The 18331-nt window shown below is 42.1% G+C and overlaps 2 protein-coding genes across 20 annotated transcripts in view; one reads left to right on the forward strand and one right to left on the reverse strand.

Annotated features, from left to right (window-relative positions):
- Positions 1-3598, forward strand: part of SRPK2 (SRSF protein kinase 2) — a 225120-nt gene extending 221522 nt beyond the window's left edge. For all 13 annotated transcript variants that reach the window (XM_057304080.1, XM_057304081.1, XM_057304082.1 and 10 more), the window contains one exon: positions 1946-3598. In XM_057304080.1, the coding sequence (XP_057160063.1) occupies positions 1946-2130 (185 nt within the window). In that variant the 3' untranslated portion in view covers positions 2131-3598. The remainder of the gene's footprint in view (positions 1-1945) is intronic.
- Positions 3599-5955: 2357 nt separating this feature from the next.
- The window catches only part of KMT2E (lysine methyltransferase 2E (inactive)), a 94358-nt gene continuing 81982 nt past the window's right edge, over positions 5956-18331 (reverse strand). For 5 of the 7 annotated variants that reach the window (XM_048212903.2, XM_026503892.4, XM_048212902.2 and 2 more), the window contains 12 exons: positions 17480-17644; positions 16870-17178; positions 13945-14199; positions 13640-13784; positions 12867-13117; positions 12418-12474; positions 11711-12274; positions 10384-10670; positions 9563-9651; positions 9334-9459; positions 9061-9158; positions 5956-8225 (listed from right to left, as the gene is read on the reverse strand). In XM_048212903.2, coding sequence (XP_048068860.1) covers positions 6717-8225; positions 9061-9158; positions 9334-9459; positions 9563-9651; positions 10384-10670; positions 11711-12274; positions 12418-12474; positions 12867-13117; positions 13640-13784; positions 13945-14199; positions 16870-17178; positions 17480-17644 — 3855 coding nt within the window. In that variant the 3' untranslated portion in view covers positions 5956-6716. Of the gene's footprint in view, positions 8226-8247; positions 9159-9333; positions 9460-9562; positions 9652-10383; positions 10671-11710; positions 12275-12417; positions 12475-12866; positions 13118-13639; positions 13785-13944; positions 14200-16869; positions 17179-17479; positions 17645-18331 lie in introns of those variants that run through there. The other 2 variants (XM_048212907.2, XM_048212908.2) reach the window with 2 other exon arrangements.

Below are 18331 nucleotides of genomic sequence, written 5' to 3' on the forward strand. Positions count from 1 at the left end.
TTTTAACCCCCGTTCTCCTGTTACTGAGCGCCTGTCATTTTGCAGGTCCCTGTACTTTGCACACCCTGTGTGATTCGGGGTGTGGGGTGGTGGGCACTGGGGGTGGATTTCTTAGGCCGGAGTCCTAGCGCTGGCGTTCCAGACGCACGGGGGCGCACTCTGAGGGAAGGCTGGACTTGGTGCTCCCGACGCAGCCCGCCTTCCACGGGAGGGAGCCCTTCCTGCTGTAAGACGGCACGGCCCCCTCCCTGGTCCAGGAGACCCGACCCGCCGCTCTGGCCGCCGCGCTGAGCTCTGGCCTCGGCCCTCGGGTTATTCACGCGCCTGCGCTCTGACAGGAAGCGGTCTCACGCCGATTCCGGATCCGCGCGGCATGACTACAGCGCTGGCGACGCGCCCGCTCGTGCGAGTGTAACCGGACGAGCGTGTGGGCCGAAAGACAAATTCCTTGTGGAATTACAGGCAATTTCTTCTTGTGTTTTTGTGATTTTCTGTCACGATTCTTTATTGTCTGTGTGATGAAAGAAAGAGGGGGGCGGTCTGAATGGAGATGCATCCATGGGTGAGACAGACCAGGTGTCCCGAGAAGACCTTCGGAGGCGGGGAACCGCGCAGCTCCCTGCGCATAGCCCAGCACGGACCGCGGGACACGCCGCGGGTTGCTCGCGCTGCAGTGCGGTCGGGGGCTGGGCTGGGGGGACGAGGCCGGCCCCGCGGGAGGCGTGCAGGTCGGCGCGCGTCCCCCTCGGCCGCACGGCGTCGCGACGGGCGCTCTGGGCCCGAGAGCGCGCGGGGAATGGGCGCCAGGAGCGCCTCTGTGCGAGCGGCTCGGGAAGATCGGCGGGCACCAGTGAGGCCTCTCCAGGTCCAGGGGTGGGTGTGCTGTGAAAATGTCTAGCTGGAAGAGAAAGGGAGTTCCTCCTAATGAAAGGTAGCCTCACCTTTTGGTAGTTTGACTTGAAACAACTTTTCTTCCTATTCTGGAAGGGGCTGTTGAAGTTCTCTGACCGTCTGCTGGACTGTCAGTCACTGTTGCTTGTCCGTCGGGGCTACTCGTCACCTACGCTTTTCATGTTACAGGCAGCACATTTTCAAAGTTTAACTTCAAGATTCGATGTTTAACTTCAAGATTTAGATTTTATAGCAAATGTGTAGAAATGAATGGTATTTGATTCAGGTCGGCCTCTAGAGCTGGGTTGCCCGGTACCGTTGCCTGGTACTAGCTGATAGTGGCCGGTTATATTTAAACAAAGGAAAATTTCAGTTCCTGGGTCGCACCCGTAACCACATCTCAGCATAGCAGCTGCCGTGTCGGATAGTGAGAGAAAGTACGTCTGTGCCATCAGAGAAAGTTCCAACAGCACTGCTCTAGACAGAAAGACTCCCTTTTCTTTGGATGGTAACATGCAGAAATAATGGTCCAAGAGGTTTATATAGTGTATCTTAAAGTTTTTCTAAGCATATTTATAGATTGCAAAAGATCCTGCATTGGAGAGAGAGTGCCTTTGTCATTCTTCGCAAATGAAAACATTCTGGGTGGGAGCACCCAGCTGGCTGTCAGAGGAGCACGCGACTCTTGATCTCAGGGTCGTGATTTTGAGCCCCACATTGGGTGTAGAGATTACTATATATATATATATATATGCTTAAAAATAAAAGCATTCTGGGTGGACTCAGCACCTCTACTCATTTAAAGAAACCTGGAACTGATTCGAATGAACTCTTCCCTTTTTGATGAGCCCTTTATTTGCGTTTGCTAAGCTTACTTGAAATCCCACACAGCCGTGTAAACCTTGATTGATGATCGCCTGGGGGGGAAGCTGGCTTGTTCTGTGTTGCTTAGTGTCGGGCAGGTAGGTGTCTGCTTCCTGGAACGCCTGGCTGGACCACCCATGGGAAGTGCACATCTAGAGCTTTCTTGACCCTGCCTGTTTCTTCCCTGTAGGAGAACTGCGGCATATCACCAAGCTGAAGCCCTGGAGCCTCTTTGACGTCCTTGTGGAAAAGTACGGTTGGCCCCATGAAGATGCTGCACAGTTTACAGATTTCCTGATCCCCATGTTAGAAATGGTTCCCGAAAAACGAGCCTCAGCTGGCGAATGCCTTCGGCATCCTTGGTTGAATTCTTAGCAGATTCTACAAATAGAGCATTCTGAGCTAGCAAATGTTTTCCAGTACATTGGACCTAAACGGTGACTCTCATTCTTTAACAGGATTACAAGTGAGCTGGCTTCATCCTCAGACCTTTATTTTGCTTTGAGGTACTGTTGTTTGACATTTTGCTTTCTGTGCACTGTGATCCTGGGGAAGGGTAGTCTTTTGTCTTCAGCTTAGTAGTTTACTGACCCACTTTCTTCTGGAAACAATAACATGTCTCTAAGCATTGTTTCTTGTGTTGTGTGACATTCAGATGTCAATTTTTTTGAACGAAAAATACTTTCCCCCTTGTGTTTTGGCAGGTTTTGTAACTATTTATGAAGAAATATTTTAGCTGAGTACTATATAATTTACAATCTTAAGAAATTATCAAGTTGGAACCAAGAAATAGCAAGGAAATGTACAATTTTATCTTCTGGCAAAGGGACATCATTCCTGTATTATAGTGTATGTAAATGCACCTGTAAATGTTAATCTCCATTAAATATGGGGTGGGGACTCAAATTTCAGAAAAGCTACCAAGTCTTGAGTGCTTTGTAGCCTGAATTGCATGTAGCGGACTTGAACTGCTCCCAGGAGCCGTGCAGACTTTTCATTCCATAACAGTCCTTTTACATTTGGATTTTAAACGAGTGGCTCTGAGTTAATGTCATTCCCTATATGGCACTTTAAAGCAAGAAAAAACATGCTTTCATTCTAAAATACGTATTATAGTTTTAGCGCTCCCATTCATATTTTTGCATATTTTTAAAAGTAATTTAAAGGAAAAAGAGCAATTTCCCTTTAAAAATGTGATAGCCTGGTACCATGTGGTGTTGCCTCCTCCAAACACTGTAAGTTAAACTCTACGTAGATTAAATCAGACAACAAAACCATGTGCAGTGTGTGGAATGAGAAAAAACATATATATAATTTTTTTTTGTTTTGAAAAGTTTGCTTGTGTTTGTCCAAAACCGAGGTATGTATGTACAGTTAGCAGTGCTGCGGGCACCAGCCTAGCATCTGCGAGGTAACAGGGATCACGGTCACTCCCTAGGCAGTTAGATGTGCGGCTACGTCACTAGCTTTTTCATGGTCTTCCCATGCATTGAAGTTGAGAAAACGATTTTCCCTTTGCAGGTTGCACACGATTTTGTTTATGCATTTCCTTAACGCTGTAGAATCCAGGACACAAACCATAGTAGGCAATACAAATTTAGAATGTAATATACGGAGGTGTATTTAGCCTCTTTTAGAAGTCAGTGGATTGAATGTCAGGTTTTTTTAAAATTTTACATTCATTAAGGTGCCTCGTTTTTCTTGACTTTGTCCATTAACATTTATCCATATGCCTTTGCAATAACTAGATTGTGAAAAGATAACAAGTGTTGTAATAATAATCCATTGTTTGAGGTGCTTGCAGTTGTCTTAAAAATTAAAGTGTTTTGGTTTTTTTTTTCCAGACATTGGCTTGGTCATTGGCCTGTATTTGAAGCTATAGAATCAACCAGCATCTGCTCTCCTTTTAGTGTAGCGTAACCCAAACTCAAGGAAGTATCAACATTCCCGTTGCAGGACGGGTAGCTGTAGAACATGGGTTAAGTCTTACTATAAGGAAATCATTCATTCGTTGTTTTGTAAGAGTAGAATATGGATCTAGAAGAATTGCTGTAGGACAGATGCACTACCTAGAACTTGAGTGATTCTTTTTCATTCACGTTCCATCAAAAACATTCCGATGACATTATGTTTAAGCATTGCAGATTTTCTTTTTTTCTTTAACAGTATTCACCTTGAGGGAGCAAGACACACCTTTTCAGGATTTAGCATGGTTTCCGTACCGGGAGGTGGAACCCACCCACTTCCTTAGGCATCGTGCGTGCGCGTGCGGAGGTTTTCTGATGAGGCTGTGGGTTATCACGTAGCTTCTACGACAGATGGCTGCTGCAGTTTCCGTGAGAGCCGTTCTCACAAGAACCGCAGAGTGCCTTCCTGTCTTCCCTGACTCGGAAGAATTTGTGTCGGGTTTAAAGCACACTTGAATGAAATTTATCTAAGGCAGTTTCAGCTCACGTTAGAAAATAGACTTGATTGTTAGGGATTTGTAAAGATCTGTCCCTTTCTAACTGGTTTACAATGTGAAGAAGTTGTTCTAGAAGGAATACACATTTGTATTAGGTCTAGCATGGTTTTAGCGGACTCTCAGTGGCTCGATGAGAGAACACGAAGCTGAGTGAGCAGCGCTAGTTACGCAGCTCCCCGCAGCTGGCTGCAGTGAACGTCCTGGCTTTTGCTCTCGTTAGTCCGGTCAAGTCCTCATGGAGAAGGACAAGCAGTGGATCGTGATTGTAGCAGATGAGAAGCTGGCTGTCTGGAAATTAGAACTGCTCAAAGGCCCAAAAAAAAGCAAATTTAGAGGCATCAGGAAAGCATAAACTTTTCAGGTGAAAACCGATTTACTGACTTGCTGTTGTACCTGGATCATACCTAACTAGTTAAACACGGTAAACTACTGTTTCTCCCTGGGTAGAGAACTTCGGTTTCTATTCACAGTTGAGATTATTCCTTAAATTCCACCCTTTTCTTCTGTTAATGTTTTTGTAACTTTGATGGTAGAGACAGTGTCTGAGAGTGTATGTGCCCTTCATCGAGGAGTCGGGGACTTATGTAAGATTCTGCAGTTCATAGACAAGCTTCTCTGTCAATTATTTGTGTAGTAGGCAGATAGATGCCAGGAAATTTAAATCCTTAGAAAGAGGTGAATAATGCTACTCACTGTGCTAATAGTTAACCACCTTTGTTCTGTGAAACCGTGGGGCCGGGTCATGTGTCCTGGGAGACGTGCTGCTTTAGTGAATGCCGTAAGCGGTGGGTTGTTCGGTAAAGTCAAGAAGGGCAAAGTTGCCCAAGTTCTTTTAAAACCTGAAGCTGACTAGAATTGAGCCCTAAACGCAGCTCCCTTCATGTACCATCATTAGCTGGTTTCCAAAAGGAAATGGACATTAAAAGTTACTGTAAAACAGGACTTTCATTACTGCCAAATCTTACCCATTTTTAGTCTGTTGACGTTTTTCTCCAATGCACAGAATGTGTATGCCGTGCCAAATTATGTTAATTAGGTGAAAATTGGAAAAATGTGTTCGTGTCATTACTTACGGTTCTACTTAATCCTCCTAAGAGGTATAAGACGATTTTTCCAAAACAAAAACTAGCATTGGGCATTTCAGCCAAGTGTTCACCTGAGAGGCTATTATTTTCATTTCACTTGCGAACTCTTAATGATGCTGTTTTCCTTTGTTTTATATGCCCAAATCAAAATTTTAGGACCTCCTATTACTTTCTTTTTAATACTATATATAGCTGGATAGTAAATGTCAATTTAAGGTTTTCAAATAATTTTGATTGATCAGTAGGACGTTGCAGTCATGCATGTTCTACAGGGTGCAAATGAGGTGTCTGCGGTGTCAGGCAAAACTACGCCATGTTTTCACAAACAGTTGTCAGTTCCGGTCTAGAACTCGATCACGTGTAATACTTGAATGATATGGGTTCACATTTTGCATGATGTCAATTAGAGGCAGAGCCTCCACCCAGCACAGGAGTTTCCTGCAGAAATGACAGGAAGGAACGTTACAGGACCAACCAGCCCCTCACTGCCTCCTGATGTCTGCTACAGTCCAGCCGAGGTAGGTGTAGCTGCAGAAAATGGAAGGCTACTGACAAACTAGATCTGAAAAAATGGAACTTTTGTAAAAAAACAAGCAAAAAAACACTTGTTTAAACAGATTCCAATCACAGAAGTTATACAGGACAATTTGGTAAAACTGACATAATTGTGATTTATTAACATGAATTAAAATGCCCAACCAGTGCTTCAATGTGACAGTATATTTAAAATAAAAAAGAAATTAAAGGCCATATACTGTACTACTTTCACAAAGATCACACAGTTTTGCAAAGACTTGTCATATGTACAATTCTATATATCAAATGAGAAAAGCTGTAAGCAATTATATACGCAAAAGAAATGCAGTATTTACAGTTTGTCAGGAGACATTAAAAATCATCTATACATTAAATTACATTTTGCTTGCAAATAACCGATAAAACAAAATGAGCCATGTCCACACCAAACTATAAAAATCTGTATTGCATTTTTTTTTTTTTAATATACCTAGGATGCACTCACGGAACTGCTGACAGGAAAAAAAAAGAAAATCCTCATAGTGCCATTACTTAGCTGTGTACTTAAATGCATATGTATAAAATAATATAGAAAACATTCACTAAATGAATTTTAACTGCAACAATGAAATTTAAAGATCATGTAGCATCAAATCTGCCAGAGAAACAGCTGGAATGTTCACTTACAAAATAAAGATACCTAATACTGGCTTAACAGCACATTTTTTAAGGAATTTTAAAAAGCAAAAATGGGAAAAATACAATGAAAGAGCACTGGTGTTTTTTTTTTTTATACAAAGTTTCATGTACAAGCTTTAAAAAGTACCTTAATAGGTACATATGAAATATACAGTTTATCTTACAGCACATTTTAAAAAATGTTTTTGCAGTCCATTTTAATGCCACCCTGAACCATGGTAATTGTTCTGAAATGTCGGTGGCACCTGTGCTCTGTGAATCGGAATCTGTCCAGGCACTGGCGAGGCCTGCTGAGGTCCTTGAACCCCATGAGGCAGGGCCACAGAGCCAGGATGAGGACAGAACCCTGAAGCAGGAGGTGTTGGAATACTGTTTGGTCCTTGGGGCTGGAGATGAGGACCTGCGACTGGTAGTGGACAATGTGGCCCTGTTCCAGAAGGCTGGTGTTGGGGTCCCGGTCCCAGAGTGGTGTGATGTGTGGCTTGGGAGGGATACGGTGGTACGGCTGGATGAGCGGTTGCAGGAAAAAGTGGAGGTCCTTGATGAGGTGGATGGTGTAAGGCTGGAGCAGAGGTGGTATGGTGCCCAGAAGCCAAAACGCTGGAAGGTGGCGGCGGCGGCGGTGGGGGGGGTGCTGAATTGACCACATGCTGGTGTTGTGTTGGTAGACCTTGGAGTCCTGTGGAAGGATGGGGTGGCGGGTGGTGATGAGGGGCAGGACCGGGAGGTGGCGGGGGTGGTGGCAAATGGTGTCCAGCAGTTTGAGAATGAATGTGTGACCCAGGGGTGACCGCGTGAACGGGCCCTACGACGTGAGCAACAGTGTGTTGCTGATGGGAACTGGGCTGCTGGACAAGGTGTGGCCCTGGGGCCGGGGGTGGGGGTGGCGGGGGGGGCACCACGGCGGCAGCAGTTTGATGGTGAAGAGGAGGGTTCGGAGAAGGCAAGAAGTGCCCTGGAGTGACGTGGTGGCCTGGAGCGGGCTGCTGGCTGCCGGCGCCCGGAAGTGCTTGATTTGGTCCTGATGCAAACACAGTCTGTTGGGCAAGACTACCTTTAAGCTGATTATAATTCTGAAAGTTTGAGGAGGGCTGCTGGTTTTGATAATAAGACGAGGAAGAAGGGGGCGGAGGGGGTGGAGGGGGCGGTGCCGTGCTGCTCAGACTGGGGGCGGTAAACTGACTATATGTCGCTGAAGATTGTCCTGAGGGGGTCTGTGTGAATAGTGCTCCAGACGGGGCCTGCTGAGTACTGGCTGGAAGGTTCTGTGCTGCTGGGTAGAAATTTCTCTGAGGCTCTCGCTGAGGCGTTCCCACTTGAGGTGACTGTGCATGATGAGGCCTGTAGGGCGATCCTAGCTGCTGGGAAGGGGGCTTTGGTGAGAGATAACCGTGCTGCACAGGTGGGTGGGGTGTCGAGGACTTGGGAGGATTTTCTACGTGAGGGGACGGAGGACAGTGCAACTTGACTGGCGCGGACGGCAGCTTCTGGGAAAGTTGCTCGGCTGAGCCTCGAGCGAGCGGCTGAGGAGGGTTCTTTGGAAGTGCTTGCGTGTTACTTAACAGCTGCTTCTGGGGGAGCTCTGCTTTCAGGTGCACCCCGTTCTCCGCTTCCGACGCGGTAGCTGTGGCCTCCCAGTGGGAATCGGACTTTGTGGGTATTTTCCCATGTGGCTGAACAGGAAGTACGGGTCCCGGGGAACCAGGCTGTGGAAAGAAAACGAACCCCGTAAGGAACGTCTTACATGTATTGAGGTTTGTTACCAGTGGTACTGAATGTCACTTCGGATGCACTTTAGAAAGGGGGAGAGAGTAAGGCGGACTGGGGAAGTCCGTCAGAGACGGGGGGGGGTCCTGAAAGGGCAGCTTTTTCAGCAGTTCAACGAGTTCTGGTCCTGAACTTAAACTGAATTCCCTGGATTAATTTTTATGGAAGACAAAGAAAGAATGGCCTTTATGTGCGATTTGCCTCTTTCCCCTCAGTGATCCAACCCGTTTTTGAGCCTTATTCTGCAAGAATTCCAGTAAGCTCTGGCACTGAGCAAGTTTTAAGTCTGCTAACAGGACCTGCTGCACCCAACCCGTCTGGGTAAATAAACGTGCTCACCCGAACTGGTGCATTGTTCAAATACGAATAAGCCAAGTACAAGACACTTAAATGTATGTGATGTTACATAGAAGAAAAAAAGAAAACCAGTCTCATCTTCAGTTTCCACAGATATTGCCCCCACACGAGACCAGCACATCTTCCCGAATCAGGATGGCGACAGCATTTCTTTTCAATGGATGTCCTCTGACCTTTTGTTTTTAGAGCACTGACTGCATGGTCCTAAATTGTATGAAAAGACTGAACTTCCTGGGGTGACAGGGGTGGACCTCTAGGAGAAAATGTAGAGGACTGAAGCGCAGAGAGCACGTTAGACCATCTGGTCCCAAAGTGTCCAAAAATTGCAAACTGACGCTTGGTATGGCAGGAGAATCTCCGTATGCATATGAGCACCCACTTTTCTGAATGGCCATGTTCAAAGGTCAATTTTATTACCTTGTTCACTTTTGAAGGGCTTTTACAAGTGTTTTGAGAGGTGTCTGGGGATGGACATTCACTTGTAGTCATGGGCTCTGGATTTTCAGGGTCAGGATCTGTAAAGCAGAAGAAAGCTTGAGTAAACGTAACATTGCATGACCAGCACTGCCTTGCACTGACACTACAGAGCAGTGTGAACTCTCTTCAGCCCGACTTTGTAGAAGGCACTCTCCTCGCTGATTCAAAAAGGTTTTTAAAACAATAACCATGACAGGTCATCTGCTTACTGACCTTCCATAAGTTCACTGAAAGGAGGGACTGGGCCCTTGGGTTGCAACTGGGGAATGTGATTTGAATGAGATGAAGGTGAAGACGGAACATGACTCGGTGAACATGGGACACATGGTGACTCTCCCCCTAGAGATGAAGCAGACCCAAAGAGAACATTAGAACTGCAAAGAACGAGGGTGCAGAGGGATTAGCTGGCTCCACTTTCTGGCAAAGGAACAAGCTCGCTTACCACTGTCTTTATCTTTGCGGTGATCACTGAGAAGTAGTGCTCGCTGGTAACTCCTTTCTCTCACTTGCTCCACTGAGGTTGAAGCGGTCCTTGAACATAAAATCATACCATCAATTCAAGGAAGCTACTGCCAGCTAGATTATTCTCTGTCCTTGATGGTCAACATGTCCTCTCAGACCAAGGCTTTTGTTCTGCTGGGAAAACACTCAGGTGTAACGCTTTGAAAATAGCCAGACTCCATTCTCCTTTGTCTTAAGCAATTTCTTGGTGAAGGGGCGGGGAGGGGAGGTTGTGAAGTGCATCCGCATTCAGAATGTCACGGCGGGTACCAGATACACCCTTACAGATCACCCCGTGGCTGGACTGTAAGGCTAGTGGGAAGCTCTCAGGGGGAAGGGGACCCAGAAGGGAAGTGAATGAGCCCTTCTGCCCTTGCCAAGACCCATCCCATGTCCAGCTTCGGCTGTTCCTACTAAAGAAATACTAAAACTTGGTTCTTCTTTTCTGAAACTGGTTAGGGATATAAGGAAATCGCAGGATGCAGACTATGAAAAAAGTTCTTTGGAGAGGAATATTGTGAAAAAGGCGAAAATCGTCAAAGAGGATCTCTCAAAATTAGGACTGCAAACATCTCTCTCCTTAGAGCGGGGGAACAAGAGTTCACTACCCAAAGCTTGTGTTTTTCAGAACAGCACACTTCAGATCTTTACAGATCTAGCTGCGTTCACAATCAGCTATGGAAAAGATCCTGCCCGGATGATAAAAAACAGACTAATTATAAGGTATACTACTCGGGAGTTCGCTCTTTTAGACAGGCTTACCATTGGACTTCTGGGTCGTTCTTCTCAGTGGCAGAAGCTTCCTTAACAGGACAGTTACTGCTGGTTTCTTCGGACATAGCACTATAAACCGCAGCTGGTGTTGGTAACGGCAGGCTGGCGGTACTTTCTAGCTGCTCCCCGCTTTCGCTCCTGCTGGCACACCCGTCACCACCGTTGCTCGAGTTGCCGCTTGCGTGAGGTGACACACTAACCAGTGGAAAGTGCTCGGCCTTTGAGCCGCTCTTCCTGGCTTCCCGCTGTCTTTTACGGTATTCTAATAGCGAGACCTTCCGCAAGAAAGAGAAGGAAGAGCCAGTCTTTTATTCTTGTTTTATATGTCAGAGTCAATCTATGCTTTTTTTTCTAAAGAAAATTACTACATTTACATTAGGAAAATTATGTAAAATGATTTGATTTTGAACAAATAATAACAGTTAACAATTATCAATGCCTATTATAAGCCAGGCATTGTATTTAGATGATTTACATACATTATCTCATTTAATCCTCACAACAACCCTATGAAATAGGTATATTATCATCCCCATTTTACAGATGAGGAAATTGAGTAACTCACTCACTCAAGGTCACACAGCTGGTGAGTGTTGGAGCCGGGATTCGAACCTAGGTCTTACTTGAAAGCCCGTGCTCTTTCCACTATACTACATTGCTTCCCACAAAGTTGCCAACTGGACTCTGTTATAAAAATTAAAAGCACACATCACTAAAATTCTTTGACTTGCAAAGCAATAAGCCTATTTATTAACAAATAAAATAAGTGGTGTAGTTTATCCCATTTCTCTGAAATAAGGCATTCTAATTGTCTGTCTCAGTACATCTGCTGCCAACCAAATAATGGTGGTGAAGTCAGGGAACTTACATTATTATTTACAGAACACTTTTCAAAATACTCCTATCCATGGCCTAAATACTATCGATATTCTGGATGATGAAAGCAGCGTTTCTCCAATACAAGGCTGCCTGTTCTATGTAAAATAAGGATAATAAAAACACAAATATTATTCAACTCTGTTTATTTGGCTAGGAAGTGGTTATTATTTTTGAAGTTACTCTTTCAGTGAAATAAATCATCTTGAGATTTTTCTGAAACCACGTTACAAGCATTTTCCCTATCACTAGAATGTTTTACTTCTCTGCAAATATCTTCTAATTGAGCATTTACAAAAGGTTTAAAAGTGTACATACCAAAAATTTAACTTGAATAACTGGAGTACGAATGCCTTACATAATACATAACTGCTAATAACCCTCAGAAGTAGTATGAAAAAGACACTATTAAAAGGACTAAAATCGTTAAATTTGTAACCTTTTTCTTTTGTGGTGGATTCTGGGGTGTGCAACTTCCGTCGATCAAATTGTCATTAACAGTCCGTCCGAAACCAGAAACAAGCCCATCTTCTGAAGTACAAAACACAGGTGTTTCCATAAATATGCCTCTAGTATCATCCTGCATCAGGCACTTTGACTCACTTATTCGGAAGCCTCCTCCAACCTCCAACTGATGTGAGGGCGTCAGGTCCCTCAAGTTAGAGTTTACTGAGAAGTTAACTCCTGTTCTGTCAGGACTCTTTACCCAGGAAGAATACATTGTGCCCCGTCCAGAGTGAGTAGATTCCAGTTGGCTGTTAGAATCAGTCCTGTCATGGGTAGGTGGTTCCATGGTTTTATGTAAGGCAGTTTGCTCAATTGCATCGAGTCCCAGCTGAAGGTCTGACACAGATTCCTTTTCTCCAGGGCACTGCCTGTTGACTTCAGTCCTACTCCTCGGGCTGGTGTAACCAATAGTCTTTATTTCTTGCAGACCCAGGTCAGTTAAATTAGAATTTCTAAAAGGCCCCAATGTTAACATGGTTGAAGATCGGTCATATCCCTGTTCACAGAATTAAAACAAAAAATTACACAAAAAACCACATCTTGAGACTACTAATTTTAAAATCTCCCAATAATTTATACAAAATGATGGTAATAGGAAAAGGTCACCAATTTAAATAATCTTTTTGAATAACTTCTTACCTCTTGATTATAAGTGCGTCTCTTAATTTCTGGAGAACTTTCTGGGGAAGAAATATTCTACATAAAAGAAATAGAATTGAAAATTAAAATATGTAACTAAATCCATGATAATTTATAGAAATGAAAACTTAAACCATTACACAGACTTTGGTTTTAAACTTTTTTCTGTTTTATTTCCATTCCCCCACAGAAGACCTCTTGCTTTAAAATCAATTTGATAGCCAGTCTGATGCTGAGTATCGATAAGATGAAAGTTATGCTCATTTTAATAAAAATGTAAAAGTTTAAATTCACATCAGTGCATGTTCCAGATTTGCTCTTTTGGTTTCTTAACAACTTTCTTCCCCTTACTCATAAGGCACAGTAGTTGTTAAGGGAGGGGGTGTGTGGAGTGGGAGCTGTTAAATACCATCCCCACAGGTTTTCTTTCACCCATTTAAGTTTCTCACCTCAAAGTGCATGGTATTCCCTGGTGTGCCAGGTGTTACTGGGGTAACTGGTGAATATATGGGCTTATAACCATTTCTGCAAGCTTCATCATCTGATTTTACCCGTGGAGGAGTGGCAAATGATGGGTCCGTGGGAGTAATATCTGTGTGAGTCGGTGTAGCATACGGCGAAGGAGTAGGTGTGGAGGTTTCAGAGTAAGCAGAATCTAGTAACTGATAAAGTCTTCGTTTTTTTAGTGGTGTAGTTAGATCTGTTGGCACAATAAGAATTCACAGACATTATATTGATGGTATTTGCTACAATCTGTAATATATTCTGAGAAAGATCAAAACATCAATGATAGTAATTATAATGAATTTCACCCCCAAACTAAATTTCAGGGTTTCTAAAGATACTACTAACAGGAAACAATCTCTCCCCACCCCCACGAGTTACTTTTACTATTAACAGCACGAAATATCTTGCCAGATGGCTTACGGGCCTAGGAGTCTCTGCGAAGTTTTAGAACTACAGATGTGAATTTAACTGATTTCCAAGCATTCTTTTCGATCTGAGAAGCAGCCCCAAAATTCACCCATAAACCCCAATATACGTAGTAGTGCATATTTGAGGTTTTCGTGTTTATCTTCATCCAAAAGGTTAGAGGACAGAAAAAATATAACGAAATGGTTTATTTTATAAAATATGTAACAACTAGAATGTGTCTGTGATATAAGCTATATACGTCCTGCCACATTCTTCACACTAAAACAACACTGAAAAGAAATTCTACCTGGAAGGGAACAGCTATCATTTAGTAGTAGTGGACTTTTACTTTCACCATTCACCGTAGGACTTCTGGATCTTTCTTGACAGGGTGAATTAAATCTATGTAAAATTGCTGAGTTTTCCTCTTCTAAGGCTTGTTTCAACCATCGCTGAAATACATAACAAATGAATAGAAATCAGTTTGTAGCTGTTTATATAGCCTATAAATGTAGAGCTGATTCTAAAAGCACTTCACTACCAGGAATGGTAGTAAGGAAGGAGACTGGCCCTTGGCTTATCCTAGATTTTTATATCCAAATAAAAGTTTACCTTCTTGCAGGAACCAGAAATGTTTTCAGTAGGTTCTTTTTTTCTCCTTTTTTCTGAAAGGAATGGTGAAGTAAATCGAATATAGTGCTTAGGAGTAGAGTATACATGGGGACTGTAGGCCAGGCCTGGTAAGGAATTGAGCTGGGTAGCTAACACTTCAGGATCGGTAGTTATGCGCAGAGGCCTTTCCGAAAGGCTGTCTGAAGGTTTTCCTGTCTTCTCATTCTTCTCACTTAACCACTCATTGACCAAGTGCTACAGAAAAGAAAAATGTGGATCACTCTATATGTAATTGCACAGATTATCCTACTGAACATTTTGATACCAAATTAAAAATTGATGTATTATCCAAAATGACACGCTGGATAATTGAAATCATTCCTAGATGATGTCCAAAAAAATCAATACGTCATTACATTTCTTTGGTTAACTTCTCTTACTCCTAAAATCTTTTATACAATAGTATTCTGCCAGGAAGAAAACACATGGTCACCTTTTGTAAAACCGCAAGGTCTAAGAGACTCCAGTACCACCTTATAAACACAAACACTGAATTTAGGTTTGTTACTGCTTCTGTTATCAGTCTACACGAAAAATCTGATTTTATGCAGTGTTTTTCTACCCTGGCTGCCTATGAGAATCTCCAGATGATGAGACCAATGCATATACATTAAAAATAAATAAATAAATAAAATGGTGTCAGCACTGACAATCACTGTTTGAAAATTTACATAGTCCTTTTTAAATTAATTCTGATTTATTTTTATCTACACTGTATGTAATTCAGTCTTTATTGGTTACATGAATATACCTGATCCCAAAATATGACGACTATTCAACTTCGTAGGCTAGTTACAGTTATTTAATAAAGCAATTGTAATGGGCATGGAAATAAGGATAACATCTGTCAGCACAAGCACATTTTGTCTGCTGTGTGACCATTCGTATCTTTTCTATCTGGTAATCAAGTAATGTTATTTTTACTCTAATTTGTTAAAAAAAAGTACTAAAAGTAGTATATGCAGTCTCACACACAGATACACAGACACATTAAATAATCTACCGACACTGTCTTCCAGTGATAATCAGTAAAACATCCTAGCATCTTTTTTTTTTCCCTTCTTTTTTCCCCCCAATGTATGTACAACTGCATATCCTGGACAAACAAGAGAAAGCTCATGGAGTCAGCAGCCAGACTGCCTGGGTAGGAATCCTGGCTTTGCCATTTACTCTGTGACTTCAAGCAAGTTTTAGAACTTTTCTGCATCTCAATCCTTATCTGTAAAAGAAGGGTCATAAGAGAAACTAGCTCTACAAGTAGGGTTATTGTGAGGATTAAAAGAGCTAAATAACATACATAAAGCTCTTTGAGGAGCACAGTATCCGGCACAGAGGAAGTACTATGCCTTATTACACCGAATGAAGCCTTCACATTAGGGGAAATCATGATCATTTGGTGCTCGAACACTATGTTGTTAAAAGAGGGGAAGACCATCAACAAAACCTGTGGCAAAGAAGGCTTTTTTAGAGAATCAAATGGGAGCAAGAGTCTGTATCTCAGACCAAGAATTTAAATAAATTGATAGTGCCACAATTCAGCCATTTAAAAATTAAAAGGCAGGAATTAGGTCATATCTGTAGTCAAAAAAGTAGCTTCTCTTTTAAACATGAGTTTTTCTTTTCACTAATGTAAATCACAAAGACAAGTTGCAGTTATTTTTTTGTCCTTCCAAAGTGGGCAAAAATAACTGCTCATTGTTTGGTTTTGTTTTTTTAATTCCAGTATAATTAACATACATTTACCTGCTCATGGTCAAGGCAAGTGTTGGCTTGCTTGTTCAAGATCTGTGGGGCAGTAAGGAGGAGTACACCCTTCCAATTAGACAAAACTGTGTTTAGATCTTGTCTCTAACTAACCCTCTGACTCGCCATTAAAGTATACTCCTGGTATGTTTACTGAATATACTTCTGGCTTCAACAGAACCTACAAACTGTACTGAATCTGGTAAGAACAAGATAAATTGGGTGCCTGGGTGGCTCAGTCATTAAGTGTCTGCCTTCGGCTCAGGTCATGGTCCCAGGGTCCTGGAATCGAGCCCTGCATTGAGCCCTGCATCGGGCTCCCTGCTCAGCAGGAAGCCTGCTTCTCTCTTTCCCACTCCCTCTGCTTGTGTTCCCTCTCTCGCTGTCTGTCAGATAAATAAAATCTTAAAAAAAAAACAACAAGATAAGTTTCAAAACATTTTGTTATGTAAGTGTACAAGAAGAATCCAGTTATGATCTAACCCCCCCCAAAAGAGCTTAAGGATTACCACTTTGATATCTCTGTTCCAATCTACTATAGTCTACTGGGTGTTGGGGGTGTTTCGTAAGGATGTTCTGTTATTTCTGAGCTGTAAAGCTCAGGTTGCTTGATCTCAGTGAACAGTTTCCCATAATTGCTTTATTAAGTCTGACAGTTTTTCAAAGATGAATAAACTCCTCTAAAACTACCCTTCTTTATGGCAATCATTAATTTCTTCACATAATTTTAATAATCTACCTATACTGTGGAAATTGTAGGAAATAATAAGACGGATAAATTGTAGGAAATAATAAGACGGATAACATGTAAAACCAGTTGTTTCTGCAAAGTGTAAAAAGTGTACATAGGGTACGCAAAAAAAGGAATTTTGATAAATTATTAAAATCATTACATTGCGATTTGCAATTCTAAAAGGAAGTCTTGATATACTGAATATTGTAACTCTCTTTACTGTTTTTAAGTCTCATTCTTAGTTTAAAAACTCCGTTAAGTGTAAAAACTATGCCTCTTGTTCTGTTCTAGTCCTTATGTTATAGAGTGAATCTTAAAAACACAAATATATTTAACATCATAAGACACTCTTGTTAGAAAAGAGTTCCCGTGCTCCTGAAGAGCCCTACCTTCTTAGTTTTCGGGTACTTCGCAGGACATTTAGTAAGTGCTGGGACTTCAGTTTCGGGAATCAGTTCTGCTAGTGCAGTTTCAGTTTCTGGTTCTATTGCAAGTACAGTATTTTCAATATCGTTCTGTTGTGAAGTGACTTCTATGTCAGGGGAAGATGGCTGGATATCTGAACACATGCTGACAGTCCTGTGTCTCCGACGCTGCTGTCCAATGTGAGTCCGACTCCGAGAAAAACTTTTTCTCTGTTTAGTTCTATTCACTTTGGCAGGGGTTGGCTTGCTAGCAGTTTCTTCTTTTGCTTGTTCCTAAGTCAAAATACAACAGGGTGGAACTTTTGATACTATGTTTATAGAAATGAGAAGTTGAAATCTAAAAGCATTAATCTACTTCAGAAGCTAATTAAGTTTATGAATTCTGATAACATAACTTTTTTTTACTCTAAAACAAAGAATCTTATATCTCAAGTCTAAATTCTCAGGATTTGAAAAATGCTACTGAACAGCATTAGACATTAAAAATTCTTGACAGATGCAACTAAATCAGGTGTGACAATTTTATCGGCAAGTGCTTAAGTATGAAAACAAAACCAAGCCCAAATAACAATACCTGAATAACTTCAGCATCACTGACAATCTGTGCATCTTTACATTCAGTTTTAACTTCAGTTTTGGCTGTGCTGATCCTTTCCAAAGCTTGTTCTCTTCTCTTCTCTCTTTTTTCAAGTCTGGCAAAAGCTTGCAGAATTGCTTCCATTTTCCTTTCTTCTCTTGTCTACAAATTTAAATTTCAAGTGGCATAATGTCACTGAGCTGAAGTAAAATTCAAAAGTCCAACTGTTCGTGGCAAATGTAAAAAATAAATTCTATGATGTTAGCAAAACATTTCTGTTGATGACAGCTGGGGGGGGGGAATATTCATTCGAGATCCTTCAGAGTCTGAAACATCTCAGGAAGCCTTGTCATTACAAATACATTGCATGAAAGGAATACTTGTTGGATGACTGTCAACAATAAAGTAAAACCAAAAAAAAAGGCACAAAAAACTACTTGCTTTACCAAACTGAAAATTTTTCTCAATAGGGAAGTTAGCCCTTTTTAAAATAAGATTCAAAGTTCCCACGTTAATGAACGTTGAAAAGATCACATTCACAGAAACTTAGGGAGTGAATACATTATTGACATGTGGCAGGATATTACAAGGTGAAGTCCTGGGTTCAAATTATGTCTCTAGTCATTTACTATCTTTGTGACCCTAGGCAACTTAACGACCCTAGTTATTAACTTTTTTGAGCCTCTTACAAAATGTGGACAATAATAATTACACTTCACTGAATTGTTATTGAGTTCAAATAGAAAATATCTGTGCGGCTTGCCAACAGCACTTGGAAAATGGGAGGCGTTCCCGAAGTGTCAGTGATGATTCGCACTTTAGCCTTATCGCCCTCTGTCACAGTTCTTA

This window comes from Ursus arctos, unplaced genomic scaffold (assembly GCF_023065955.2).
Source record: "Ursus arctos isolate Adak ecotype North America unplaced genomic scaffold, UrsArc2.0 scaffold_3, whole genome shotgun sequence".
NCBI classification, from domain to species: domain Eukaryota; kingdom Metazoa; phylum Chordata; class Mammalia; order Carnivora; family Ursidae; genus Ursus; species Ursus arctos.